The sequence below is a fragment of the Chiroxiphia lanceolata genome, chromosome 9 (assembly GCF_009829145.1).
Source record: "Chiroxiphia lanceolata isolate bChiLan1 chromosome 9, bChiLan1.pri, whole genome shotgun sequence".
Lineage (NCBI taxonomy): Eukaryota > Metazoa > Chordata > Aves > Passeriformes > Pipridae > Chiroxiphia > Chiroxiphia lanceolata.
The window spans coordinates 29,980,780-30,008,773 of NC_045645.1; the positions used below are offsets into that span (position 1 = coordinate 29,980,780).

At 45.1% G+C, this 27,994-nt stretch overlaps 2 protein-coding genes across 2 annotated transcripts in view; one reads left to right on the plus strand and one right to left on the minus strand.

Annotated features, from left to right (window-relative positions):
- The window catches only part of TPR (translocated promoter region, nuclear basket protein), a 33,831-nt gene extending 23,242 nt beyond the window's left edge, over positions 1 to 10,589 (plus strand). Inside the window, 14 exon segments of the mRNA XM_032697091.1 lie at positions 763 to 911; positions 1,747 to 1,830; positions 2,121 to 2,321; positions 2,680 to 2,811; positions 3,323 to 3,413; positions 3,873 to 4,057; positions 4,960 to 5,028; positions 5,811 to 5,905; positions 6,534 to 6,640; positions 7,302 to 7,397; positions 7,556 to 7,712; positions 8,406 to 8,524; positions 9,390 to 9,488; positions 10,369 to 10,589. Of these exon segments, the coding sequence (XP_032552982.1) occupies positions 763 to 911; positions 1,747 to 1,830; positions 2,121 to 2,321; positions 2,680 to 2,811; positions 3,323 to 3,413; positions 3,873 to 4,057; positions 4,960 to 5,028; positions 5,811 to 5,905; positions 6,534 to 6,640; positions 7,302 to 7,397; positions 7,556 to 7,712; positions 8,406 to 8,524; positions 9,390 to 9,488; positions 10,369 to 10,424 (1,640 nt within the window). The 3' untranslated portion in view covers positions 10,425 to 10,589.
- PRG4 (proteoglycan 4) lies at positions 9,224 to 27,858 on the minus strand. Its single transcript, XM_032696772.1, has 11 exons — positions 27,762 to 27,858; positions 23,169 to 23,288; positions 20,988 to 21,089; positions 18,668 to 19,515; positions 15,379 to 18,544; positions 14,387 to 14,476; positions 13,511 to 13,650; positions 12,706 to 12,862; positions 11,975 to 12,154; positions 11,674 to 11,799; positions 9,224 to 10,726 (listed from the first exon to the last, which is right to left on the minus strand). The coding sequence occupies exons 1-11, from the start codon at positions 27,856 to 27,858 to the stop codon at positions 10,623 to 10,625; spliced, it is 5,130 nt and encodes a 1,709-aa protein (XP_032552663.1). The 3' UTR covers positions 9,224 to 10,622.
- Between the last annotated feature and the right edge of the window lie 136 nt (positions 27,859 to 27,994).

Sequence of the window (27,994 nt, forward strand, 5' to 3'; positions counted from 1 at the left end):
CCTTTTGGAATAGTTCCTTTAAAGTAGCTCCAGTTGAACCCTTGGCAAACCAGGCCTCACTTCGGTTTGGGTTTTTTCTCCCCTCCCTTAGTTAAATGCCCATTTTAAGGACTTCTGACTTGAGGCTCCTTTCTTGAACCGTCAGAAGCGGTGCCTCTGAAATGCTGTTGGCACTGCATTCCTCAGAGTAGAGAATAAACCTTATGTGTGTGTTTATTTATTTGGGGCAGCTTTGGGGTTTAATACATTAAACCTTGCCTCTGTTTCCATGGTGCTGTGGGAGCAAGGTTCATTTTAGGAGCCACGGGTAAGCTACTTAAGCTTGAATGTAAAATATAGAGAAGGACTCTAAAGCTACTCATTGTAATACGTTGTTGCACAGCTGTTTGTCCTATGTAATGTAAATAGAACATTTATTCCCCAAAAATACCCTTTTGCAGACTCAGTTTTTTTGTTTTCCAGATTATCAGTTAAACTTTTAGATCTGTTCATCCAAAGCAAAGATGTAGGAAGAAATATTTGAGCTGTTACCCTGAAGTTTACATTTGGGGTCAGTTAGGACATGAATGTAGGCCCAAGAGTGTAAGACTTGTAATTATGGGGCTGATGTTTTCATGGCTAGGAAACAGCACAACATGATTCTGATTCTGCTTGTTATCATTCAGTGCAGAAATAAAGGTGATATTCCAGAGGAAAATACGAAATTTAATCTTCTGGTTTGTACATTTGTTGTTCTGAAAATAACTGAGAGGCTCTTTAAAGTTTCAGCTACCCCGAGTTCTTCACTGTCCAAACGTTCCCGAGAGGAGGAGGAGGACAACACTGTGGAAAACTCAGACCAAATCTCTGAGGAAACAGTGGATGCACCTACTTCAAAGAAACTGAGAATCATGCAGAGAGTTGGACCTGAGGTTTGCAAGAAGATAAAATGCTACTGCTTAATCTGCTCCTGTGGAGGATTTTAATGGGAAAAGCAAGTGTATTACTTAAGAGCAAATCAGTTAATTCTTAATGTGGCTTTCTAATCTACTGAGGAGAAAGCATTTTTGTCTGGTATCTTTAAAGGTAGAAGTTATACCAGTTGCAATGAATGATGCAAATCCTAAAAACTGTAGGAAGAGAGAGGGCCATATCCTAGTACTGAGGAGGAAGAAGATAAAACTTATTTCAGTGTGGTCTGGAAGGTCTTTATCTACAGTTATTCTGGTGTGTACTTGAGGAGATGAAAGCAAAGATATGTTGCTGGAAAAGCTTACAGAAGATGCCCGTGAATATTGGTGTGAGGAATTGGGATGTCCTGTGAAAAAGGGATGAACTTGAGAGAGAACCTCACAGCAGGCAACTCATGAACAGTGTTAGAGAAGTCAAAGATGTTTTATTAACTCTGTGCAAAAGGGATGCTGCAAAGGACAAAAAAAGAAAGATTGTGTCAGAACATTATCACTTAATTAGCTGAGAGGCTGGAGATGGAATGGGAAATCTTGAGGGTTCCTTTGTGGTCCTGAAAAGATTGAGAGTCCCTGAGGTCCAAGTGGACTGGAATGGGGAAATTGTATTTCTCCAGGGCAGAGAAGTGGGATGTTAGAGAGATAGAGGCAGAGCTAAGGAAGGGCAAGAAAAGGTTGCCCATGTTCTTTGTGGGAAAAGATAATTTATTTTAAAGAAGTAAAAAAAAATCCCAAACATGTTAAAGAACCTTTAAGGTTAATGATGTGTTTTAAACAAGAAAAATGTTTGTTCTTTCAGGAGGAAGTGACAGCAGAAGAGAGCACTGATGGAGAGGTGGAAGCACAAACATACAATCAAGACTCCCAGGACTCAATTGGAGAAGTAAGCATATTTGAATAGAAAAGATCTTCAGCAGAAATAACCATCTTCCCCCCAGAACTCAGTATTTTTAGAAGTGAAATCTCAAATTGGATCCTTCAGGTTTCCTGTGGAAACCACTTAGAACCTTTTGAAGTTCAGACTTGCACTGTTCAGTTGCTGACAGACACATTGTCTTTTGTCCTCAACAATAATTAGTGTTTCTCCTCTAAGCCTCAGAATCTGGTTCACTTTTTGTTGTATGTGTTGCTTTTGATTTTGTTTGTTCTGGTAACTTCTTTGGTCCTTGGCAGGGTGTTACCCAGGGAGAGTACCCTGCCATGGAGGACAGTGAGGAAACTTCCCAGTCCATCCCAATAGATCTTGGATCTCTTCAGTCAGATCAACAGAACACTTCTTCATCTCAGGATGGTCAGTCCAAGAGAGATGATGTCATTGTGATTGATAGTGATGATGAAGATGATGATGACGAAGAAAACGAAGGCGAGCAGGAAGTATGTGCATCATGGAATTAGTTTATGAGCTACTTTATGATTTTTGTCTTTGATCAGATATAAAGCTCACCAGGCAGGACTAATTGAATCAGAATAACTTTTTTGACTGTATAAATAGTTTATATGCATGTGGAGTGAACTTGCAGTGTTTTTAAAACATCTGCTAATTCACCTTGGAGGGGGTTTTTTTGCCTGCCTTTATGTTGACCCTCAAGTTTTCCATCTACTTTCCCACCCTTGTCCTTGTTGAAGAGGGAGTGAGGGAGTGGCTGGGTGGGTGTTGGTCTGTGCTCCACATTCAACATATTCCACTACCCTTTCTGCACTTCCTTAGAGCTCTTTTATTGTCTTGTCATAGGACTACGATGATGAGGAGGAGGAAGATGAGGATGATGATGAGGACACAGGGATGGGAGATGAAGGTGATGACAGTAATGAAGGAACTGGTAGTGCTGATGGTAATGATGGATATGAAGCAGATGATGCTGAGGTGAGATTTGTACCTTCCTTTATAGCCTGTTAAATGTCTTGCCTTAAATCAGTGCTGTAATGCTTCTGCACAGATATGAATGCTTGGAAGAGAAAACCCTGCTAGGAATTAGTCCCCAAAAACTGAGGCTGCTACTGGGTGATAGTAATTTCTTTTAAATGGTGTTTTCACGAAAAAAATTGATTTTGAATGTTTTAAGAGGACTGAATGAAAATACAAAATGCAGGAGCCAGCAGAAAATAGTGTAGTTGCAAAGTTGGTAAGGCTTTTAAAAAGCTGGATATTTCATTGTTATTATTAAATGATGATGGATCCATTGTTCATGTTTCTGAAATCTCGTAGAGTTGTATATATTTACCTAATTTTGTAGATATTTACAGAAATATTTTAAGATTGTCCTATATTTGACTTTGTTTACTTTCTGAATACTTCTGTATTGCTTTTATAGATCTCTTTTGCAACCTATAATTTGTTAAGTGCTATGTCATACTGTGCTTGTGTGGGTTTTTAGGGTGCTGATGGTACAGATCCTGGAACAGAGACCGAGGAGAGCATGGGAGGAGCTGAAAGCAACCAGAGGGCAGCAGATTCCCAGAACAGTGGTATGGTTATTCCATGTTTCTTCAGTCTGTGCATGTAAGGAGAAATATAGAAGCTATTTTGCGTGTGTTAAAATACTTAATGATACACTTGAAGAATGTAAGGTGAAGTACTAAAGGCCATTTTAACCTGAAATGTGGATTCTTTTGAAATGTCCTTTCTGGGTTTATTCTAATGCCTTTGAAAACCCTGAGAGCTCTGGTTGCTGTGGAAACTTAATGAGTCAGTAGATTAATCTCTCTCTAAACAGCACCTGAATAATTAATAGTTTGGTTTTAGTGCTGGTTTTGTAACTGGCACAAGTCCTCTTTTCAGTGATTTTAAATACCAGTACTGAGCTGTCCTTGCTGTTGCAGGGCAACAGAAACATGTTAACATGCAGCCGAGTTTGAAGATTTGCCTTGGTGTTTTTGACTTGGTTTGTAGGGCACAGCTTTACCCCTCTGTGCTTGGTGTTTTAGGAGAAGGGAGCACGAGTGCTGCAGAGTCCACTTTTCCTCACGAGAGCCCAAGGGAGCAGCAGCCATCCTCTGCCTCCGAGAGACAGCCCCCCCGGCCCCCCCAGTCCCCCCGCAGGCCACCCCACCCACTGCCCCCACGGCTCACCATCCACGCTCCTCCCCAGGAGCTGGGGCCCCCAGTACAGGTAGGAACCAGCCCTAGCAGTTTATGAGACTTTTAAAGAAATTACTGTATTATTTCTAATAAATAAAACCTACCAGGGAGATGGTTGGCATCTGTTCAGCATCCTGACAATGGGAGCTGAGCAAACCGACTGCACGTGGCTTGTCCTGCAGGTTGTGGCTGGACAGGGAACACTGAAAGCAGTGAGGCACTCAGGGTGGATTTATGTCTTGGAATTATTATTACATTATACCAGTGCTGTGTCAGTCACAGTGACTGCTAGTATTTCCACTAAAAAAGAGTTGGGTTTGAGCAGGTTGTAACTCAGATTTGGAACAGTTTTTATTAGTCTCTGCCCCAACCAATGCCAGTGGGCAAAGGGATGTTGCCGTTCATTTTCCAAGTTAAACCTTTCACAGTCAGTGCCTGACCCATGATTATGCTTTGACAAAGACCTACACAATGGGAATTCTGCAAAAATGTCCTGACTGAAATGATCCTTTACCGTTAACCAGTGCTGAGGCTTGGGGGTCACAATATTTCTGTGGGCAAGTTTTCTGTCCTCAGTACAAAGCTGAGTAAAATACTACCGTCATTTACCCAGAATGTACACGTAATCCCCCAGAGGGTGGTTGGGCACTGCCCAGGCTCCCCAGGGCAGTGGGCACAGCCCCAAGGCTGCCAGAGCTCCAGGAGTGCTGGAGCACTCAGGAACAGGGTGGGATTCCTGGGGTGTCTGTGCAGGGCCAGGAGTTGGACTGGATGGTCCTTGTGGGTCTCTTCCAGCTCAGGATATTCTGTGATTCCATGGTAATCGTTGCACTTACTCATTTAGCTGCCGTCCTTGGCTCTGCTTGAACACTTGTGTGTCAGTAGAATTCCAGGCCAGCATTCACACTCCTGTGTTTTTTCTTTCCTGTGAAGAGAATCCAGATGACTCGAAGACAGTCGGTGGGGCGAGGGCTTCAGCTGACCCCTGGGATAGGTGGCATGGTAAGTGTATTAAAGTCTACTGCTAAAAACCTGCTTTGAGGAGCATTCCTAACTCTTGGGGTTTGTTTTGGTTTTTGTGGAAGTGCAGCTGCTGACTGAGGTATCTTTTCTGAGGTCAAAGGCATCAGCTCAGATTTTTTGTTTGTGCTTGACTTGCATATACCTCTCCCTGGATTTCTGCTTGGAACTGGCCTCAGAACCAACTGCCCTTTGCCTGGACAGTGACTGAGCACTTGGGAGGGACTTTTGGGAGTACTTGGGAGAGAAAGATTGAGGAGATACAGGAGGGAAATGTGGGGAATGCCTGGTGAGGGAAGAGGGAGCTGAGGTTGCTGGTTTTGTGGGCAGTGCAGGAGCAAAGGACACGAGAGAACAGGGAATTTATTCACACAGGGGAAGATCCTCTGTGCCAGGTACCTTACAGCAAGCTGTGTTTAGACAAACAATTCCTGTCTGTTTAGGAATGAGTCACCCTGAGATTCCTTTGCAGTGGCACTTCAATGGTAGGATGATCTCATGGAATAGATGTCTAAAAAATCTTTGGAAAGATGGGTGCCCTGCAAGTTTATGGGGCTGGGTTTGGTTTGGTTTGGGTATTTTTTATCAACTGTAAGGACTATCTTTATAACTAGCTCAGATTTAGATGTCTGAAACTAGACAAGAATTTTGTTAGGGCTGAATCTGTCTTTATTTTGTTGGACTGTGGAAGAATCAACCTTTAACTCAGCTGGTAGAAATTGGAAATACATTGTAGGCTCTCATATCAGTCTCTTTTCTTCCAGCAGCAGCACTTCTTTGATGATGAGGACAGAACAGTTCCAAGCACACCAACTCTTGTAGTTCCACACCGTACTGATGGATTTGCAGAAGCCATTCAGTAAGTAGATTAAATTAAAAAAAGGCTTTTCTTTATTCTGTTTTTCAGTGAAATGAAAATAAATTCAAATTAAACGAACTTGTGATTGGCTAAAAAATGCTAAGTAGTATGATAGAAAATCATTGTTTGAACTGTATGTCATGTAGCTGATCATCAAATTAGGAGGTGGATAATCTCCAGTGTATTAACTTTATTAAGCCAGTAACTTACTGACTAAAGAAGAGATTAAACAAACAGAAGAAAGTTCCATCTAATTTCCTTCCTCAGTCTTCCCCCCCCCCCCCATTAATATTACCAATAAAAGTAAGAAAAGTTACCCCCATTTTTGGTTTTGGGATGTTCTGGACACATTCAGGAACCCAGTTAAAATTGAGAGAATTCAGAGGATGGCTATGTAAAGAGTATTCTCTTCAGGACTGTTCTACTGATTTGGAATGCATTCCAAATCATTTAAGAAGCTGATTGTTATTCATTTAGCAGTAGTTGAGCTGATTTTTACGGTCAGGAGGAATTCATTTTGTCTCATGTATAATTTGCTCTCTTGGTTTGGTTGGAAAGTTGTCTTCCCCCCCACCCTGCCCTGATCATTGGGGAAGTTGCAGAATTCCTTAAATCTTCATTTTGACAGTTCCCCCCAGGTGGCTGGAGTTCCTCGGTTCAGATTTGGACCCCCTGAAGATATGCCACAAACTAGCTCCAGTCACTCTGATCTGGGTCAGCTTGCATCCCAAGGAGGTAAACCAGCTCTGTGCTTCCTTTGCCATGGGTCTTGGAGTGAAAAAGAAATAATTCAGTCAAAAAACCCACAGTTCTACCTCGGGAAATTGTTAAAAGTGTGGAAACTTGCAACTCTTAAATAATTGTAAGCAGAGGGAGACTTAACAGAAAGTGAAAAGGAGTTTCCTTCAAGCTGCAAAATTTCTACTTGTATTATGATTTTAAAATGAAATGAAATATTGAAGGAATGGGGTTTAACTTTAATTTCGATTGTAGCTTTCCTCTCATAAAAAAATAGGGGAAACCAGCAAAAGCAAAGAAATCTTTGGGATGTATCCTCAGCTGCTGAAAAGTGTCCAGGCAATGTGTCTCTACTGTCCTGATTCAGTCCCTTTCCCCTGTTCCCTGTTGACATGGAACATACACTGCTCCCTGAAGAAAACTCATGCAAAATAATGGCATAAGAAAAGGATGACAGTAAAAAAACCAAGCAGTAATATTTTCATCAAGGTTTTACCTTTCAATAAAATATAATCAGCTCTGACATTAAGTCAATAAAATTATAAAACTCTCCGTATGTAAGGACAAATTGCTGGATTTCGTCAGGGGGAAGACATCAATTATATTCTGGGTTTTAGCTGGTTATTTTGATGATTGTCACTGACCCTTTGTGTTGCAGGCTTAGGAATGTATGAAACCCCACTGTTCCTTGCTCACGAGGAGGAGTCTGGGGGTCGGAGCGTCCCCACAACCCCGTTACAAGTAGCAGCACCAGGTGAGTGGCAGGAGGTTTGCAGACCAAAGTAAAGGCTGCAAACCTCGACTGCTCAGCAAATAATGAAATTCCAATAGTCCTTTCCCTGCCCTGCCTGTGTTTTCCGTGGGTTCTGTGCAGGGAATGGGGACTAACAGGCTGTTTGTTGCCCCGAGCAGTGACGGTGTTCACGGAGAGCGCCTCGGCCGACGCCTCGGAACACGCGTCCCAGTCCGTGCCCATGGTCACCACGTCCACTGGCAACCTGTCCACCACCACAGAGCCTGGGGCTGGGGACGATGGGGATGAAGTGTTTGCAGAGGCAGAATCTGAAGGGTAAAATACAACTCATTTGCTTCACTAGCACATTTAATGATTTGTTTTCATCCCGGTGTGTCTGAGTCATTGGCAGTTTAACCTGTTCGGGTAGGAAGGACAGCTCAAACAGGATTTAGTAAGCTCTGAAGCAGTGGAATCTGACCTTTTCATTCAGAAACAAAGGTTTTCTTCTGATTTTCTCCTGATTTAACAAAGCTCATATAAAAGTCACAAAAATAAAATTTTAAGAAATATATTTCTGTATTTTTTAGAGAATGCAGAGGGATCTGCAGTAGTCAAAACTGATGGTAAAGGGCCAAGTTGAAGGATGGGGGTTTGCTGATTAAAGACTAAAGCATTCCTGTTTAATATAGAAAATCACTCCTCATTCAAAGCACAGATATATAATGAAGTCAGTTAAGACAGTGCAGGTACAAAAGATGTAGTGGGGGGGGGAATGTGAATTTCGTAGACAAATGGTTTTGTCTTCCATTTTACGAGTGCAGTTTTTAATATTTCTAGTAGTTGCTGTATTTTGTATTATGATCAAATGCATTACAGATCTAAAAGGGGATGGTTTATCATTTTATGCCGTATTTTACTTTTGATTTTCATTGAATCTTTGTGTTCCAAGACAGTGCCTTTTTTTCCTGAGCGTTTTGAAAGTATGTGAATACACTTCCATGGTTTCCCCCCCTCCTTTTCTCTTAGCATTACTTCAGAAGCAGGTCTAGAAATTGATAGCCAGCAAGAAGAAGAATCTGTTCAAGCATCTGATGAGTCAGATCTTCCTTCAACTAGTCAGGATCCTCCTTCGAGTTCATCTGCAGGTACAGAATAATTCTTGGGAAGAGCTGTTTCATTCCATTGCATTAAGTGTGGGAACCTCTTTGTCCAGCAGCATGGCTGGTAGCCAAGATACACAAAGTAAGATAAAACTCTTTGAATCACAGACTCATGGAATGATTGGGTTTGGAAGGGATCTTAAAGCCCATCCAGTTCCCATGGGCAGGAACAACTTCCATAAAACCAGGTTGCTCCAAGGACACTTCCAGGGATGGGGCAGCCACAGCTTCTCTGGGCAACCTGTGCCAGGGCCTCACTGCCCTCACAGCCAAGAATTCCTTCCAAATATCCCATTTAACCCTGTCCTCTGGCAGTGGGAAGCCATTCCCCCTTGTCCTGTCCCTCCAGGCCCTTCTCCAGAGTCCCTCTCCAGCTCCCTTGGAGCCCCTTTAGGCACTGGAAGGAGTTGTAGGGTCTCCCTGAATTCTCTTAGAGCAGGATCATGTTTTGCTGCCTGTAAATTCTGTGCTTTGGCAAACCAGTTTTCCCTGGCCCGCAGTAACTGGAGTAGGCTGAGTAAGAATAATGCTTCAGGGAGCAGAAGTTACTGATACTTTGCTGATTTATCCACTGGTATGTTTGATGTCAGCTTTAAAATTATTTTTCCTTCAATTACAAAAGTAAAGTAAATCAGTGAGTTACCAGTTTACCCCCTAGCACAGGTAACAAAAGAAGTGCCAAACTTATTTGTCTTCAGGCTTTTATTTATATCGGAGGACATGTCAATGAAATAATGAGGCGCCTTCATAATTCTAAAGTAAATTAGAGAGCATAGCTCCTATCAAATCACATAAGCATTGAGAACCTGCCAGGCACAGACTTCCTTTCTGCGTTCCCCCCTCTCCACAGACACGAGCAGCAACCAGCCCAAGTCCCTGCGCCGGGTGCGGCTGCAGCCCCCGACGCTGCGCACGGGGGTGCGCGGGCGCCAGTTCAACAGGCAGCGGGGTAAGTGCCTCGGGGGGCTCCAGCCACGGCTTGGTAGGACTTTCTTCCTGTGGGGACACTCTGGGGAGTACTTTATAGGCTGTGTTTGTTCTAGACGTGGAAGGATGCCCTGCCCTAGGTTCTGGTATGTGACCCTAAAAGCCCTAGTTTTGTTTAAATGTGTCTGAGCAGTTTGTAGACAGGCAAACTTTCTTCTTCGCTGGCACTTGGTTCTTATCAGTGGAGAGAAAGTAAAGGGCAATAGATCTTACACTTGCAAGTTTTTTAGACAGAAGTCTAGAAATCTTTGGGTTTAGTCACAGAGCAGTTCCCGTTTGGCACTTTAAGAGTTCCAGTTTTGACATCACTGTGTCCTATACTGATTTAAAAAAAAGTTTCTGGAAGTATTAAGGATTTTTTGTAGTGCAAAATAGAGTTCAACCACAACAATAAGTTCTTGTTTGCAACTTCTCTATTAAGAAAATCCTTAGATGAATTGTATTCTATTTGTCATTATTTTAACATTGTAGAAGACTCAATTTTAGCATTGAAATATAGTTCAGCTGGTATTTTAAAGGAAAAAAAAAAAGTAAGGAGGTGGGCCTAGGATAGATTTTCTTTCATCTGTCACCATAATTTTAGTAACAACAACAGCTGATTTCAGGTGTGGTAAGAATGCTCTGCTGGTTCTTTCAGCAGCCAGCACAGGATAGTCAGCCCCCTTTTACATGACAGAGGTGAGCTGTGTGTCACCAGGCTCAGGGGAGAGAGGGGAACTTGACCTCAGTCAGAAAGGATCTGCTCCTCTGCCGTGGCAGTTCCTTAGGGAAGGATGAATTGTCACAATGGCTGATTAAATCCTTTCATTCCTTTAATGCATTTGTTTTCTTTCCCAACACAGGTGTAACTCATGCCATGGGAGGCAGAGGAGGCCTGAACAGAGGAAACATTAGTTAAACGATCTGTAAAGTAATTCCAGCTGTGTATACAAAGTGCCAGTTTGCCTGTGGTTGCTTTAGTGTAATGAAGCCAGAGCTTAAAGCAGCATTTCATACTTAGAGTTGTGTGCACACATTTCATTGTCTTTTATTAATAAAATTAGAAAAAATGGTGATGTTCAAACGGCATCTCTTTTTTAAAATCCTCTGGTGTGCATCACTTGCTGGGACAGTTGTACCAGTCTTTGGATACAGTCTTTCCTGTGAGAGCAGTAACAGGTCTTGCTATTCTTTTGCCAATATCCAAACTGTAGTACCGATCTGGAAGGAAGAGAGGTCAGGATTAAATTCCAGAAACTACATTTAATACATGGAAAGAATCCAGAAATTGAAGCCTGCATTTTAATGGCATTTAGGCCCGAATAACAGATCTTTCATTCCACGTGCATGTCTGGAGTTGGGAGGCTCTAACAATAAACTTCTGCTCTCGGCTTTATTTTTTACAAGTCCTGGGTCGTATTAAGTTTTATAGTACTGCTAATAATTAAATCTGTCCCAAGAACAGGAGTAGGGAAGAATACGTTTGTACTGGTTGAACACAGAAATAGTCTTGAGAATTTGGAAATCGAACAGGCTAAAAACAAAACAATCCTGCACTGACTACAAAAGTGGGAACTCTGTGGTCCCCAAGCATGAATGAGTGTTAAGGTGAGGAATTGGATCATCCTGACAGGGACTTTAGTATCCTGTATTTGGATAGTTGTTAGAGCTTTTTTCCTGAATAATCCACTCTGAGGAGTGCTTGTACATGATCCTGGCTAGAAGGAAAGAATCTACCTAATCTGGGATCATAAATAATGCTCTCCTGGGAAGCAGAGTGGTTCATGTCCTTCCCTTTTGTCACAAACACAGAAGCCAGTGAAAAAAAGTATTGCTGTGGGGTGATCCAAGGATTTCAGTCTATCATTTACATAATTCTGCATTTAAATATTGAGGTTTTTGCCACTTTACAAGCCTGGACTCCATGGCAATACATTCCTCATCAGGCTGGTTTGAACCACTGTATTTCATTGCTGCTCACTGTCCTGTAACTATTTATTGATTCTTATTAGTAGAAACATCTCTTGATTACAGGCAACATTTGAATTCTCAGGACATTTTAGTAGTGCTTAAAATCAGTCTTGTAGATCCACAAGTGATAACATGGGCTTCTTCCTCATCTCTGTGTCTTTTGTGATCTATAGCAATGTGCTTTAGCTTTAACTTACTGTAAGAGAAGGCATAGTAATCGTAGCCATCGGGCTTGTTCTGGTTGGGTATGGAAAGAGTTGAGTGGATAACTTTGGGGAGGCCTCTCCAGTAGGTTTGCATTCGGATTTCCTTGCGCAGAACTCCTGCAAGCAAAAGAAACCCTCCGTGAGGAGGTGGCACAGTGCCCTGGCTGCCGTGTGCCACTGCAGTAAAAACATCTAAAAGTACTATATTTGAAAAAGGTGAAACAGAATGTTGTTTCAGAACCTACTAAGGTTACAACCGTTATATAAAAGACCCTTAATAAACATGAGTTACCAGTTGGGTGCGGGTTGACTCTGACAGTCCGGATGATGGTCGGCATTCGCACGGCACGTTGGAAGCGCCTCCGGATGACAACTCTTGGCACAAAAGCTGGGTACCTGATGGTAATCCGTGCTCTTCTCTGACACTTCTTGGCTGGTTCTTGTCTGTACACGTACTGCTGCATGTTCCCGTCTAAAGGAGGCATTTGTTTCATTAGTTTAAAAACAAACCCCCAGGAAACACCCAACAATCACTGATCAGGTATGAAAGTGTCATTGGTATCCATATTACACACACAAAATCAATAACTGTTGTTATTGCTGTTGGTAGTACAGCATTCATGTACGAGGAGGAAATGACATTAATTTAAAATACAAAATAAGAAATAGGGACATTTCCATACATAGTTATGAACTAGTAAGATTAAAGCCTCCCCTCCTCTAATTAATTTTGGACTAAAATAGTTTTACCACCAGGTAAAACTTATTTTAATGTTTGGCCACTGCAGTGCTGGATTCTCTCCTGTACAGACCTGTTTTAAAATGCACTGAAAGACCTCTAAGTACTAAGAAATGTTTTTACATCTTTAGGCTATTTTTGACCACCTGGAACACTGACATCAGTTATGTTTTTGTTGTTGAAAGAAACTCGTCTTTGGGTCAAGAGAAACGGTGTTTTATTCCTGACTAAAGTAATTCAAGCACCTTTTGATGATTCCTGGACTTCAGAAATAGGAGACATACCTCTCTTGATAAAATAAACAGATTCTGGTCTGTTGTTGAATCTTGCCACAGGTAAGGTTGCTACTATTCTCCCACTTAGCCCTGCAAATCCATTGGCAAGAGGTTTGGGATAGCCTGGATCCATAACTCCATTAGTGAAACGCCAGTACAGGGGGCCCTGAGGATTCAAGGGGAAAATGAGCTTTAGAGGAAATTATTCTTAGTTATTGAACTTCAACACAAACCTGAAGAATAATCCATAAATAAACAGTAGGACTTTGATAGGTACATTATAAATCTGACTGGAATCACTGCTGCATCCATTACAAACAGGAAAAAACTACTGCTACTTCATAAAATACCTTCTGCAGTCTTTTAACATTTGAGTCGGGCTAGAGTATGTTAGAAACTGATTTTTAAGAGTGGTTACTGAACAAAGGGATTTGTTTTCTAAATCTCCCGATTTTCATTAATATACCAAGCTGCTTGAACTCCAGGCCTGAATGATTCCTTGGGAAACGATTATATAACATCTTTAAAGAGGTGTGGGCATTTCATTATTTTCTCTCAGGAAGGGAAACATACTAGGAACAAATCTGGGTCCAAGTTTTCCCAGTATCCAACCTGAGCCTCCCCTGGCACAGCCGGAGGCCGTTCCCTCTCCTCCTGTCCCTTGTTCCCTGGCAGCAGAGCCCGACCCCCTCCGGCTCCCCCCTCCTGTCAGGGGGTTGCAGAGCCAGAAGGTCCCCCCTGAGCCTCCTTTGCTCCAGGCTGAGCCCCACAGCTGCTCCTCATCAGTCCCGCCCCGAGCCGGGCCCGCGCTCACCTTGATGAAGAAGGTTTTCCCATCGCAGTTGCACCTGGAGAAGACGGAGTCGATCGGGGAGGGGATGCCCCAGCCGTCGGTGATGCGGCGGGGGTTGGTGCTCGGCGGGCTCCGGCCGTTCAGCAGCCAGTAGTAGTGACCTGGGGGGCAGAGGCGTCAGGGGCGGCGGGGACAGCGTGTCCTGCCCCGGGGACATCGCCGTCCTGCCCTGGGGGCAGCGCGGGGACAGGGCCCTCCTGCCCTGGGGACAGCGCGGGGACACGGCCCTCCTGCCCTGGGGACAGGGCCCTCCTGCCCTGGGGGCAGCGCGGGCACACGGCCCTCCTGCCCTGGGGACAGGGCCCTCCTGCCCTGGGGACAGCGGCTGGGACGGCTCCGGGCCCGGCGGCACCGTGAGGGGCGGGGCGCGCGCTGGGCTCGGGCGGGTTCCGTGAGGGGCTCAAGGGGCCGGGACAGGTGAGGGAAGAGGAGGAAAGGAGAAGCAGGAGCAGGGACAGGTGAGGGAAGAGGAGGAGAAGGGGGGCAGGGGCAGGTAAGGGAGGAGAAACAAGAGGGACGGGGCAGGAGCACAGGCAGGAAGAGGATGAGGGACGGGGACGCGGCAGGTGACGGAAGAAGAGGAAGAAGAGGGATGAGGCAGGAGCAGGGGCAGGTGAGGGACAAGGAGGAAGGGGGACGGGCCAGGGGAGGGAAGAGTAGGAGAAGGAGGGCCAGGGCAGGTGAGGGAGGAGGAGAAGGAAGAAGAAGAGGGACTGGCACGGTACAGGTCGAGGGTGGGGAGGAGGAAGGGGGCCGTGCCAGGACCGGTGAAGGAGGAAGAGCAGGAGGACGAGGGATGGGGACGGTGAGGGAAGAGGAGGTCTGGGGCAGCCTCACCTCGGAAGACGGCCAGGGTGCCGTTGGGCAGGGCCACCATGCCGTCCGCCGGCCTCCCGCTGCACAGGTCCTTCTCGTCGTCCTTCCTCTCTGCGGGGCACAGGCAGGTGGACTTGTTCAATGTTCAACAAGAATGGCATTAATTTTCCCCCTTACCCCCACCGGGAGCCAGGGTTTAATCACTGCTTGGAGGTGTGTTCTGGGAAAGTTTGGCTCTCGTGTTGTGGCCCCAGTGGTGCCCAGTGACCGCGTGTGGTGTCTTTGCTTATTTGCCACCTATGTACCCGTAATTCAGAAAAATACCCACAAACAGCCCTCATGTAATTTCTGCGTGCTCCAGGATTTTATTTGATGTTTCCCCAAGCTGCTCTAGCGAGCTCTCTTCCCTCCCCTTATTTCTTTAAAAAAGCATTTATACTTACTTTCAGTTAAACATAAAGGAAGGATGAGCTCTTTTGGACAGAAATCCAAGTATTTTCCCACCTAAAACACTTTTCCCCCCTCCAAAATATCTTTCAATATATGACTGAAAAAAATGCCCAAGAACCTGCAGGCTATATCTGATTAAAATAAATAGTGAGGGCAAGAAAAATGTTGTGGTAAAAAGCACAGAGGAAAGAGAATACAAGGAAAAAACATCTTGTCTGGCTTATGTCTTATATGCTTTGGATGCAGCTACAAAATGCCAGGTCAGGTTCCATTAGTGGTAGATATTCAGCCTGACTCCCTAGTAAGAAATGTATCATCTTTTTTCCTTGACTTTTTCTCTGTTTGCATCTTCTATAGTACTTACAGCAAACATTTTTCAGCAGGGCCAATTACTGAAACCAATTAATTTAGATCATGTCCTAAACTACCCAGAGAATTGATTTAACTGAGGTTCCCATGTTCAGGACAGTGGCAGCTGTAGTGCCATGCTTGTAGCTGGGCACTGGGACAGTGCCATGTCCTGGTGAGTTACTGGTGATTTGTATCTGCTGGAATGCAATTACCTTGTGTTTCTCCAGGTAACATTGGCAGGTCCTCGATTGGTATTAAAGGCTTGTTTATCTCGGGTTCTTTCACAGGCAGAGTTTCAGGGTCAATTGGATGAGGCTCCTCTCTGCTCTCAGTGACCTCCTGGAAATGTATTGTTGGCTTGGATGTCCCGTTAGAAACAAGATACATTTCTTCTATCGTGTCTTTTTTATCCCTGGTAGTGGTTTCTCTGGCAACCGTAGTTACCTCTGCTTTGTCAGTACCAGGGGCCTTTTCAGTGACCTGTTCCAGTTCTCTGCCAGGTGTGGTGCTCACTTCTTTGGTGGTCGTTACCTCTTTTTTGCCAGCTGCTGCCATCACCACCACACACGTAGCACCTGCGCTCTCTGGAGCTGCTGCAGCCTGCTCCGCTTCTGTACTTGTCTCTCTTTCACTGGGTGTTACCACCTTGCTGGGCTCAGGAGTTGACTCCGCTTTGGTGGTTGTGGGCTTGGGCAAGGGAGCTGTGGCTGCTGTTGTTGCTTCTGATGCAGCTGCTGCAGTGACAGGTTGCTTGGCTGCATTTGGAATGTCATCCATACCTTTAGGAGAGTCACCTGGCTTAGCTGTTGTCACCACAGCTACAGTAGCCAAGTCTTTCCCAATTGTGGCTGTTAAAATGTCTTTAAGCAGAGTAGTTCTGTCTTTCTTGGGTGTCGTTACCTCCTTGATCTCCATTGTGGTATCTGAAAGCATTGTGTCTGCTCCAGGTGTGGGAGTGTCCTTCCCAGCTGTAGTGGCTGCAGCACTGCTGGGAGCTGCTGTGTCTTGGTCAGCAGTTGAGACTAATTCGGGGGCAGAGGTTGTCACTGCAGTGGGTGGTGTTGTCTGTACCGTGGTGGTTTCGGCCTTGGGGGCTGCAGGGGTGGTCGGAGAGACTATGTCCTCTGTTTTAGGGGTGGAGGGGCTGTCAGCCTTGGTTGTGGCTTCCTCTGGAGTTGTGTCTTCGGGTTTTGGGGTGGTGGGAGAGTCTGCCTTGGTCGTGGCTTCCTCTGGAGTTGTCTCCTCAGGTTTTGGGGTGGTGGGAGAGTCTGCCTTGGTCGTGGCTTCCTCTGGAGTTGTCTCCTCAGGTTTTGGGGTGGTGGGAGAGTCTGCCTTGGTTGTGGCTTCCTCTGGAGTTGTCTCCTCAGGTTTTGGGGTGGTGGGAGAGTCTGCCTTGGTTGTGGCTTCCTCTGGAGTTGTCTCCTCAGGTTTTGGGGTGGTGGGAGAGTCTGCCTTGGTTGTGGCTTCCTCTGGAGTTGTCTCCTCAGGTTTTGGGGTGGTGGGAGAGTCTGCCTTGGTCGTGGCTTCCTCTGGAGTTGTGTCTTCAGGTTTGGGGGTGGTGGGAGAGTCTGCCTTGGTTGTGGCTTCCTCTGGAGTTGTGTTTTCAGGTTTTGGGGTGGTGGGGGAGTCTGCCTTGGTTGTGGCTTCCTCTGGAGTTGTCTCCTCAGGTTTTGGGGTGGTGGGAGAGTCTGCCTTGGTTGTGGCTTCCTCTGGAGTTGTCTCCTCAGGTTTTGGGGTGGTGGGAGAGTCTGCCTTGGTTGTGGCTTCCTCTGGAGTTGTCTCCTCAGGTTTTGGGGTGGTGGGAGAGTCTGCCTTGGTTGTGGCTTCCTCTGGAGTTGTCTCCTCAGGTTTTGGGGTGGTGGGAGAGTCTGCCTTGGTTGTGGCTTCCTCTGGAGTTGTCTCCTCAGGTTTTGGGGTGGTGGGAGAGTCTGCCTTGGTTGTGGCTTCCTCTGGAGTTGTCTCCTCAGGTTTTGGGGTGGTGGGAGAGTCTGCCTTGGTTGTGGCTTCCTCTGGAGTTGTCTCCTCAGGTTTTGGGGTGGTGGGAGAGTCTGCCTTGGTTGTGGCTTCCTCTGGAGTTGTCTCCTCAGGCTCGGGAGTGGTGGGAGAGTCTGCCTTGGCTGTTGTTTTCTCTGGGGTTGTCTCTTCAGGTTTGGGGGTGGTGGGGTAGTCTACCTTGGTTGTGGCTTCCTCTGGAGTTGTCTCCTCAGGTTTTGGAGTGGTAGGGGAATCAGCCTCAGTTGCCTCAGGGGTTGTGTCTTCAGGTTTTGGGGTGCTGGGAGATTCAGCCTCAGTTGTTGGTGCCTCAGTTGCCTCAGGGGTTGTGTCTACAGGTTTTGGGGTGCTGGGAGATTCAGCCTCAGTTGCCTCAGGGGTTGTGTCTTCAGGTTTTGGGGTGGTGGGAGATTCAGCCTCAGTTGCCTCAGGGGTTGTCTCCTCAGGTTTTGGAGTGGTAGGGGAATCAGCCTCAGTTGCCTCAGGGGTTGTCTCCTCAGGTTTTGGGGTGGTGGGAGATTCAGCCTCAGTTGTTGGTGCCTCGGTGACCTCAGGGGTTGTGTCTTCAGGTTTTGGGGTGCTAGGAGATTCAGCCTCAGTTGCCTCAGGGGTTGTGTCTTCAGGTTTTGGAGTGGTGGGAGATTCAGCCTCAGTTGTTGGTGCCTCAGTTGCCTCAGGGGTTGTGTCTTCAGGTTTTGGGGTGGTGGGAGATTCAGCCTCAGTTGCCTCAGGGGTGGTATCTTCAGGTTTTGGGGTGGTGGGAGATTCAGCCTCAGTTATTTCAGGGGTTGTGTCTTCAGGTTTTGGGGTGGTGGGAGATTCAGCCTCAGTTGTTGGTGCCTCAGTTGCCTCAGGTGTTGTCTCCTCAGGTTTTGGGGTGGTGGGAGATTCAGCCTCAGTTGCCTCAGGGGTTGTGTCTTCAGGTTTTGGGGTGCTGGGAGATTCAGCCTCAGTTGTTGGTGCCTCAGTTGCCTCAGGGGTTTTGTCTTCAGGTTTTGGGGTGGTGGGAGATTCAGCCTCAGTTGCCTCAGGGGTTGTGTCTTCAGGTTTTGGGGTGGTGGGAGATTCAGCCTCAGTTGTTGGTGCCTCAGTTGCCTCAGGGGTTGTGTCTTCAGGTTTTGGGGTGGTGGGAGATTCAGCCTCAGTTGCCTCAGGGGTTGTGTCTTCAGGTTTTGGGGTGCTGGGAGATTCAGCCTCAGTTGTTGGTGCCTCAGTTGCCTCAGGGGTTGTGTCTTCAGGTTTTGGGGTGGTGGGAGATTCAGCCTCAGTTGCCTCAGGGGTTGTGTCTTCAGGTTTTGGGGTGGTGGGAGATTCAGCCTCAGTTGTTGGTGCCTCAGTTGCCTCAGGGGTTGTGTCTTCAGGTTTTGGGGTGGTGGGAGATTCAGCCTCAGTTGCCTCAGGGGTGGTATCTTCAGGTTTTGGGGTGGTGGGAGATTCAGCCTCAGTTGTTTCAGGGGTTGTGTCTTCAGGTTTTGGGGTGGTGGGAGATTCAGCCTCAGTTGTTGGTACCTCAGTTGCCTCAGGGGTTGTGTCTTCAGGTTTTGGGGTGGTGGGAGATTCAGCCTCAGTTGTTGGTGCCTCAGTTGCCTCAGGGGTTGTGTCTTCAGGTTTTGGGGTGGTGGGAGATTCAGCCTCAGGGGTTGGTGCCTCAGGGGTTGGTGCCTCAGGGGTTGGTGCCTCAGGGGTTGTGTCTTCAGGTTTTGGGGTGGTGGGAGATTCAGCCTCAGTTGTTGGTGCCTCAGTTGTTGGTGCCTCAGTTGTTGGTGCCTCAGTTGTTGGTGCCTCAGTTGTTGGTGCCTCAGGGGTTGGTGCCTCAGGGGTTGGTGCCTCAGGGGTTGGTGCCTCAGGGGTTGTGTCTTCAGGTTTTGGGGTGGTGGGAGATTCAGCCTCAGTTGTCGGTGCCTCGGTTGTCGGTGCCTCGGTTGTCGGTGCCTCGGTTGTCGGTGCCTCGGTTGTCGGTGCCTCGGTTGTCGGTGCCTCGGTTGTCGGTGCCTCGGTTGTCGGTGCCTCGGTTGTCGGTGCCTCAGTTGTCGGTGCCTCAGTTGTCGGTGCCTCAGTTGTCGGTGCCTCGGTGGCCTCAGGCGTTGCGTCTTCTGTTGGGGGGATGTTGGTAGAGTCTGCTTCAGTCACTGGTTCCTCGGTGGCATCTGGGGTCATATCTTCTGGCTTCTCCGTGGTGGGAGGGTCTTCTTCAGTCCCTGGTTCCTCGGTGGCCTCAGGGGTTGTGTCCTGCTCCTTTGGGGTGGTGGGCGGGTCTGTCTGGGTAGTCGGGGGCTCTGTGGCTGCAGGGGTTGTCTCTGCCGGTTCTGTAGTTGGAGCAGGAGTGGTCTCTGGGTTTTCCAGTCCAGTGCCAGGATCTATAAGATAAATACAAATGAGTTTCAGCCATTGGCATTGCTGTGCATGTGGCCGTGGTGTATAAATGTATTGCACATCTGGGCAGTGGGTAGTATTGTTGAATAACTGTATTTTTTTAGAAGGGCAAAACTCCCCTGGGCAGGGTTCCACGCGAGTCCCCGTGTTCCCTGGGGCACTGTGCAGCAACCTGACTCAGTTGAAGTCATCCCTTTGCTAAGCTGTCACTGCCCCAGGGGCAGCGCTGCAGGGTTTGGTTTGATGCTTGTAGGTGAGGCTGCCTGGTGGTTCCTGCCTTTTCCATGCTGTGAAACACAGTTCTTCTAACAAGGCACTGCCCTTCTCAGTCTGTTATTTTGATTTATCCCGCTGTCCTTCGACAGAACTTTACACCAGTGAGCTGAACTTGGAGGAGAGGGGTTGGGAAACAGGAGGAAAACAATTCCTGAATACAGAGCCCTGACTGTATCTCCTACTGTTTCTTTATATCTTGGATGGTTTTCCTCTTTGTGATTTATGGCTTTAAGATTCTCTTTACTTGTATTTATAGTTACATTGACTTGGGTCAAATTATTTATGTTCAGCAAAAAGGAACAGTAAATGTTTCTGCATTTCAACCTTCAAGTATTCTCTCTCTGAAGTTTTGCTGTTTAGCTCTGTTTTCACACGGGTTTTGTGTTTGGTATGAGCAGAGCATTACAAAACAGGTTTTACTCCCACCCAGCAAGTCTGAAATACCATAAGCCAACTGGCATTCTGCTAATGGTTATTTGAATTTCCTTAATTTTCTTTCATTTAATCCAGTATATTGATCTTTTTTTTTTTTAATAGGAAATTGCAACAGGAGAAGCATAAGTACTCCAAATTTAAAACAATTAAAAAAACAAAAGGGGGGTGTGTTAAAATATTGGCCAGCCAGTACTGACTTCTGGTCTCGTTTCATTCCTGTTGCTTTAGGTTTCAAGTTCAAACTGATCTCCCGAGTTATCACTTCAAATGCTGAAACACAATACCAGAGAACACAGCAAAGCAACATATTTTCCAGTCAGAAAAAACAAATGAAGTGTCTCTGAAGTTGCATAAGGCCTGGCTTGATTAAAGCTAGAGAAACCTGCTAGGACATTTTCCTGTCTTGGTCCTGACAGTTCATCACTGTCCCAAAATACAACACCCTTCCTGTTCCAGCCATGGACCTTGTCCAAAACTGACAATGGTCTGTTACACATTTTGGGAAGATGTGTGTGAAAATCCATCAGAGACACCGGAGACATCCCCACACTCCACCATCTGTGCTGGGTGAACTCTCCGAAATCCTGAGGGCTCGGTGAGGTAATCAGTTTATAAACCGAGTGGTTCCAAGCTTGGTAACTGTCTGGTAATGTCTAGGATTGGCTTCCTATTTCCAGAGCAGGAAAATGGTCTTTAATGTTCCTTCAGGTGACGCCCATCCTGTTTCATCCATACCCTTGCCTACCTTCCACAGCTTCCTCTGGCGGCTTGTCCTCATCGGTGGATGACCTTTTAGATGTTGCTTTGTTTTCGGGGGGAGTCTCCGGGGCTGGCTTTGCTGTGTGTGCTGAAAGAGAGAAATACTCCCATTAACAGATTGGTTTTTCTTTGGGGGTACTTGGTGTCAACTGCCTGAGAAGAAAGTGATTACAAAATGGCAGTGACCATCCTCCATATAAATCTAAATTGCTTCCTATCTATAGGACTCTTTACACTGTTATTTATATGAAAAAGTGCAAAAATACCCTTTGGATCCCCAAATGTTTCATCACATATGGGAGTGTTGTTTTACCCAGAAATTTGAGGTGAGGCATTCTTGGCTAATGGCAATTTTGAGGTGGGAAAAAGGTGAATTCTGAATGGAGTTCTACGTTCTGAAAATTTGTCTTTTTTTTTTTTTTTGACTACAGATGACTTGGGACAAAGTCACTATAGTGGAACTTGAAAAGTTGTCATGTTAGCCAAGCATTTACTTTGATAATCCCCTAAAGATTCAGTTACATTGTAGTTCTTCAGATGTGATAATTCCACACAAATTATCTTTTTTGAGAGACACCTCAATAGAAATAGTTTTCTTGAAGGAGACAGGCACGGACCAAAAAAAACCACAAGGTATCAGTATTAAGCTAACTTCTAGTAGGCTGAGTTTTAGGAGAAACAGGAATTTGTGTTCAGATTTTCCAGCTCTGAAAAGTGTGTGGGGTTTCACTTGCAGCCAGTAAGAGCCAGATAACATTTTGTAATTAATTGTTGGGTCAAACTGTACAATTGGAAATGAGCTACTAGCTTAGGCTTGTAGAACTTGTTAGTTGTGAAGGAAGTGTGCTGGAGCTCAGGGAACTGGCTGAATTTTTTTACCCAGCTGAAGGAGTTGGTAACTGCCAGAGGTGTGTGTAATCAGCTTTGGACAAAATGAATGGGATTTTTTTGTCTCAAAGTGATGACCATGGTGTCAAAGGATTTATTTTCACAGCAAACTCAAAGCAAGGAAGGTTGGGTGTTGGACTATATCCTGAAGCTTTTATTGAGGGAGAAAAACTGTGGTTGTTGAATAAAATCATTTAGGGAGCTGAATTGGCTTTCAGAGCAGTCAGTAGTGGTGGAGGGGAGTGTTTTGGTTAGTCCTTAGCTGTGCATGTGTGTATTCAGGGGATAAGGGGCTTCTGGAGGGTAGGGAAGGTAATGGTGATATCTAGATAGATGATGTACACTTGGCTTTGCTGTACAGAACAAAATGTTGAGAGGATGCTAAAACAGCAAATCTATTCCAAGAGGTTTAGCAGGTTTCTCAGTTATTCACACATAATATAAATACTGAAATATTAAGTACAGTGGTAGGCTGGCTTTGAGGAATTTTTGTTGGGTTTTTTTTTCTTTTTTTTCAAAAATTAATACTAGAGCTTAATAAAATACAGAAGAAACTCTTTAAGTTTAGGAACAGTTGCTTAATTTTTCATTATATTTAACTGAAGAAAAGAGAAATGATTTAATATTCTTTTGTGACTGTTTGGGTGTGTTAAACTCGGCAGAAAGAGGGAGACATTAAACAACTTCGAAGGCAGGAAATTCACCTCAAGACACTTCCAAGACACTCATCCTCCTCTAGACATTCAGTCAAAAATGCTGAATACAGACTCTATTTCAGTCTAAATTACTGTGTAACTGCATGGCAAAGCCAAGCCACTATCCCAGTGCCTGGGGACTGGGAGTGGTGGGTGCAGTGCACCAAATGATAATCCCTAGCTCCGGTTGTTTGTCACACCGCAGGCTTTGGGAATTGGCTGCCGTGGAGGTTGTCTGGTCTGTGACTGCAGTGACCCAGTGCCAGGCATATCTGCCAGGTGTGCTCACAGAAATGAGTCCAGGTCGGTAGGTAGACCTAAAAACATTTAAGGACATGATGAAATTAAACATATTCATGTCTTGGTGATGGCTTCCAGTACATCTATGTGTCCATAGTGCATCCATGCTTGAGAAATTGGCCAATTTATCTTTGAAATTAGATTTTAATATTTTTTCAGTATCTTTTTTTGTTATCCTTAACTTCTCATGCCTTAAGAAGCCCGCAGAGTTTGTTTTCTGAGAAAGCAAAGCACCTCTATTTAAAGATCTCTTCGAAAAACACAGTGCTAAAGCAGTTTCTTACCCTCTTTGCAGTGTTTGGCATAGTCCGGGCAGCATTTGCCGTATCGTTCGCAGTCGGCATCGCAGTCACACTCCCGTCCTCTCTGGAAGGCTTCAAAGCACCGTCCTTCACAGGAGAGTCCTGCACGAGGCAGAGCAGCACAGTCAGGATGTTTGCCTACCTCATGCTGAACGCTGGCACCTTTCTACAGTGAAGTCCTTTGCTCTGGATGGTGTAAAGAAGAGCCCCATAAAATCAGGTGCTTATTCTGGTCTGATCCAGGACTTGCCTGTGGAATTGTGGGGTTTGGATCAGGCCGTGCAGCCAGAACTGTGCTGTCACATTGCAGTGTGTTGAAACCACTCAAATTTGTGGTGGAATAAAACGTGATGCCCATGTTCACTTTAGCCAGGTCCCACTGTAGCAGGTTTCCATTCCCTCACCACAGAGCAGCGACCTCAAAATTAGGTTTAAATTCTGGGTTAGGTTTGCAAAAAGGTGTTCATCAAGGTACCGCTTTGAATCAAGAGTGATGTGTCTGTCAAAGCATTTCTGAAAAATAATTGGCCTAATCAGGTCACAACCAAGTGTTCCTGGTGTGCCTGGCCAAATACTGCAGCTTAATTGTGAGAATGAGTTAACTAAGGCACCCAGAGTGACTAAACTGTTTATCACAGTTCTTAAATTATTAATGCTGAAGGAGTATCTACCATGGTTTGACACGATTAATATACCCACATGGGTTTAATATTTCATTATTGCTTAACTTCTGACAACTTCAGTCACTACAGTGCTTCTATTTCGTATCAAATAATGACCAAATTGTTTTGGAAAGAGTGCGCACAGCTATTACAGACTTCAGAAGAAGGACTTTCTGCACATAAATCCCTATCGAAGTCATTGTCTCTGTGACACCCAGGGCACAAAATCACGTTTTACAATTAAATCGCTATCTAGCAAAAAAGGATTAATTTGTAGGCAGATTCTGAGCATCTTTTGATTACTGTAGATGTGGAGTCAGTCTGTTGATGTCAGTGGATTCATTCCACGTGCACAGGTGAGAATTGTTTTTATTTTATGATCTTAGGGCAGGTTTTGTTCATAAATGGTGTCTGGCATTTCTCTAATTTGGTCAGCATTAATGCCACACTAACTGGGCAGCAATCCTTAGTCAAACTTCCTGCATCCTTTCAGGATGACACCTACTGTGCTTGCCTGAACTCACTGACTTGGGGTAGAACAGGGAAGACTTTTAGCCTTAAATATTTGATTAAACGTTATGTAGAATCCGACCCACAGTAAAAGCTTACATAATAAAGTGCCTCAGCATGTACTTTCAGCTACGAGCAATGCTGATGTTCCCTCACAAATCAAAATGAGGATGGGGAGGACTGAAGCACAAAGTGTTTCCAGTGTGTGTCAGGGCAGCAGAACTGGAATTTTAGGGAGTGCTGTGTCTGCATTTTGAACAACTCGACCCGTGTTGCTGGATCTGAGAAGTCTTATGTCACCCTGTAATCCTACTGGAACTACAGTGTAATGTAACAAACTGCAGTTATCCAAATAGCTGATATTTCTGACATTGGTGCTTCCCAAGAAAATGGTTTTTAACTCTCAATAAACAATACCTGTCTTTATTTACACTGTATGGTTTTGTAAATATATAAAGCATAAAATAATACTCATCCAACCATCTTTTCCAGCAAACTCTGGACAAGGTTCTGATCCAGAGTCAATTTCTGTCCATGGAAGGACATCCTCTGGCTTTGGGTTAGACCCTACAGCATCCACACTTCTTAAATTTGAGTCGGGATGTGCCAGAATTTCTCCCTGCAAAACCCTGAATTTGCTTTTACCACTTTTTTTTTTTTAATAAGACAGACAGATACAGTACAAATGCACGAAGGAACAAAAAACAAGCAGTAAACTGTTTCACCCCCTTGCCTAACTCTGCTGTTGTAAAAAGCAAAATCCTTTGCTTGGGAGTAACCTGTGGATACACAATTTTCTTTGGCGAGGTTATCCCTGAGTTTTTGAGGGGGAGAACAACACATGTATGAGAGGGAACAAGGACACAGCGAACTAACAGACATTGAAGCATTCAGAGGAGACCTGGTGCAGTGGGGAGCTGGGAGGGGGATTTTGTGGAGAGGAACTGGCTGTGTTTGGGAACTTACCCACTGTGCAGACTTTCCTGAAGTCAGGGCAGCATTCCATGTAGTGGTGACAGTTAAAATCACACTGGCAGTCATGCTCTCTAGAATACCCTGCCCCACATCTCCCTGTACAGCTGGACACATCTAAAATCACACAACACTGGTGTAAGCATTGCCAAACCACAGTGGGGCCTAAGGGACTGCTGGGCTGCAAAGGAGTAAAGCCTCTCTTTTTCCCCTACAGGATGTGCTTTCTTCCCTCGGTGCTGCAGGAACTGAGGGCCTGGTGTGACCCCTCCTGAAGGTGTGTGGAGCAGAGGTTTGCTGTGAGCCAGCCTGTGGACCAGCAGGAGCATGTGTTCAGGTTAGAGGGGTGTTCCCCTGGGGCTGGCTTACCCTGTTTCTCCTGAAAATGAACAAATCCTTGGGGATTGGTTCTGTAGCATGGCCACAGGCATCCAAACCAGCCTGTGCAGTTTTACCTTAGGCAGCACATCAGCCAGGCCCTTTGCTGCTTTGCTGACTTATTTTCCATCTTAATTCACCCTACCTATGGTCATAGGTGGGAGTGTGCACAGGTCTCCCTGGCAGACCCATTAGGGGTCTGATTTTCACTTTTGGTAACGTTCTTCCTAATAACCAAACCTAATCAGGTTAGCTTGCAAGCTGGAGAGCACTGTCATAATAAATACAAATCCCTGGAGCCATTTCTGCTGGGAGTTTTGAAGTCTGCCTACCCTCTACACTCTGTTTTTTCCCTGCTGTCAGAGAATTTGGTATCAATACTGAGGTTAGGAACAGCTGGGATCTAGTCTTGCAGTCTTCTCCAAAGTACTGTCTGTTTGTTAATTAAGAGATTACTTATTAGCAGACCAATATAAAGGCTCATCCCAGGATGGCTTTACTGCCAGACTGCTGCAGTGCTGGCAAATGCTAGATGATAATATATGGTGCAGATTACAGTTGGAAAAGCAAGACAGCAGGAGGTCTGCGTTCAAACTGTGAGCATTCAAGGTTGGCAGTGCTTTGCTACCTTCTACTGCCAGATATTCACCCTGCAACTAATCCCCTTCCTGTGCAAAACCTCTGCTAACGTGACATGCTAACAGCTTCTTCTGGAAACGAAACATGCAGGGCCACAAGTGAAGAGTCCCTAAATACAAACAAAGAAGCTGAACAATCAGCAAGCTCAAACAGAGTCAAGATAATCAGCTGAAACATTGAGGAACCACGAGGAAATAACAACAAATAACATGTAACACAACACCAAAGACAATTTCTAACAGCACATGCTCCACAGCTGTGTGTATGAAGGAAGACCACGAGATAACACATAATTACATATATTGTGATTTTCAACAAGTAGTTATAATGCTTGTTACCACTTCTTTGCAAACAGCAAAGTGGGACTAGGGAGTAACTGGAGACATTAGTGGACTGGAGTTAATGGGCCCTTAATACAGGAGTTAAAAAAAGAAGATGGACACCTTCCTTTAGGATATGTGCCCTACAAATTGCACCCTTCTTCCCTTATGGAAAGAAAGAAAGTCCAAAATACTATACCTCTTCATTCACTTATTTAGTTTAGTTTGTGACTTGTAAGGTACAGAGTTACTCCTAAGGAAAATGCCTGAATGGTTTAGTTTGCTGTTGGTGAGAGCCTTGATTTTTGCTGAAGCCAGTGGGAAGGCTCCCATCAATGAGCAAGGGTTCAGTGTCAGCCTGCTCTGCCCAGCAGGTCACATCTGGCATCTGCTGTGCCCTGGTGAGCTGCTCACATACACAATATTGTCCCTTCTGCTAGCAAGTAGTAATAAATTATTTTCAACCAGCAAGGAATACACAATATTATCCCCATAACAACTTGGTAGCTACCTGAGAACTGCAGAGGACTGGCCAGGCTGCAAGTTCTGCTTCTTCACAACAGTGCAGCTTTGGTAAGAAACCAATTACAGAGCTTGGAGAGTAAATAAAAATCTGTATCATTAGACAAATGATTCCCAAAATTGCCTCAGTGGTGGTAATAACAGTGCATTTAATAGCAAAGCACTTAGCAAGGTATAGACATTCCTCTCCCTGAGCCTACTGAAATATTTCTGACCAACTTATGTGGATATTGTCATTTTAGATTTTCCTTGAATTATCCTGCAAATCACAGGGGCTAAAAATGTCAGTCTGAGGGCAATGGGATCTGTAGAATATGTCTACAGAAAAACAAACTGGTTCATGTGCAGTTTGCATTACATGAAAGTTTTTATGTAATTCCTCCTAGGAGGACCATGCTGCACTCAAATTTGTTTAGGAAAATATTCACTGATGATAAAACTGAATCATATTGCCTGGCTGAATAAATATAACATTCTAGAAATTAGTATTTTTATAAGGATTCTTTTGGAGCATTCTCAGGGTGTGTCAGATATCCTAGAAACCCTCCCTTCTGCTTTGTGTGTTACAGTACCTTGAGAAGACACTTCTTGAATCAAGGACAGAGAAAGGAGCACCAGGGATATGCAAAGTATGTTCCATATGATCATTACTTTCAGGTACGACATCATTCCTGAAAAGAAATAATCTCATGTCACTATGTGCAATTCAATTAGTCCATAAATTAAAAAAAATGCAGTGCCTATCTTTTTATGTAATACTAGTTTGATAAAAACATAAAATAAATAGTAAAACTGTTCAAGACCA

Excerpts from the sequence above, each read along its gene's own strand:
- PRG4 (XM_032696772.1), bottom strand. The coding sequence starts at position 27,858 with ATGATGTCGTACCTGAAAGTAATGATCATATGGAACATACTTTGCATA. Across the intron at positions 21,090-23,168 it reads TGCCAAACACTGCAAAGAGG|CACACACAGCAAAGCCAGCC; the intron begins GTAAGAAACTGC and ends TCTCTCTTTCAG. Across the intron at positions 12,863-13,510 it reads GGAAAACCTTCTTCATCAAG|GGCCCCCTGTACTGGCGTTT; the intron begins GTGAGCGCGGGC and ends TTGAATCCTCAG.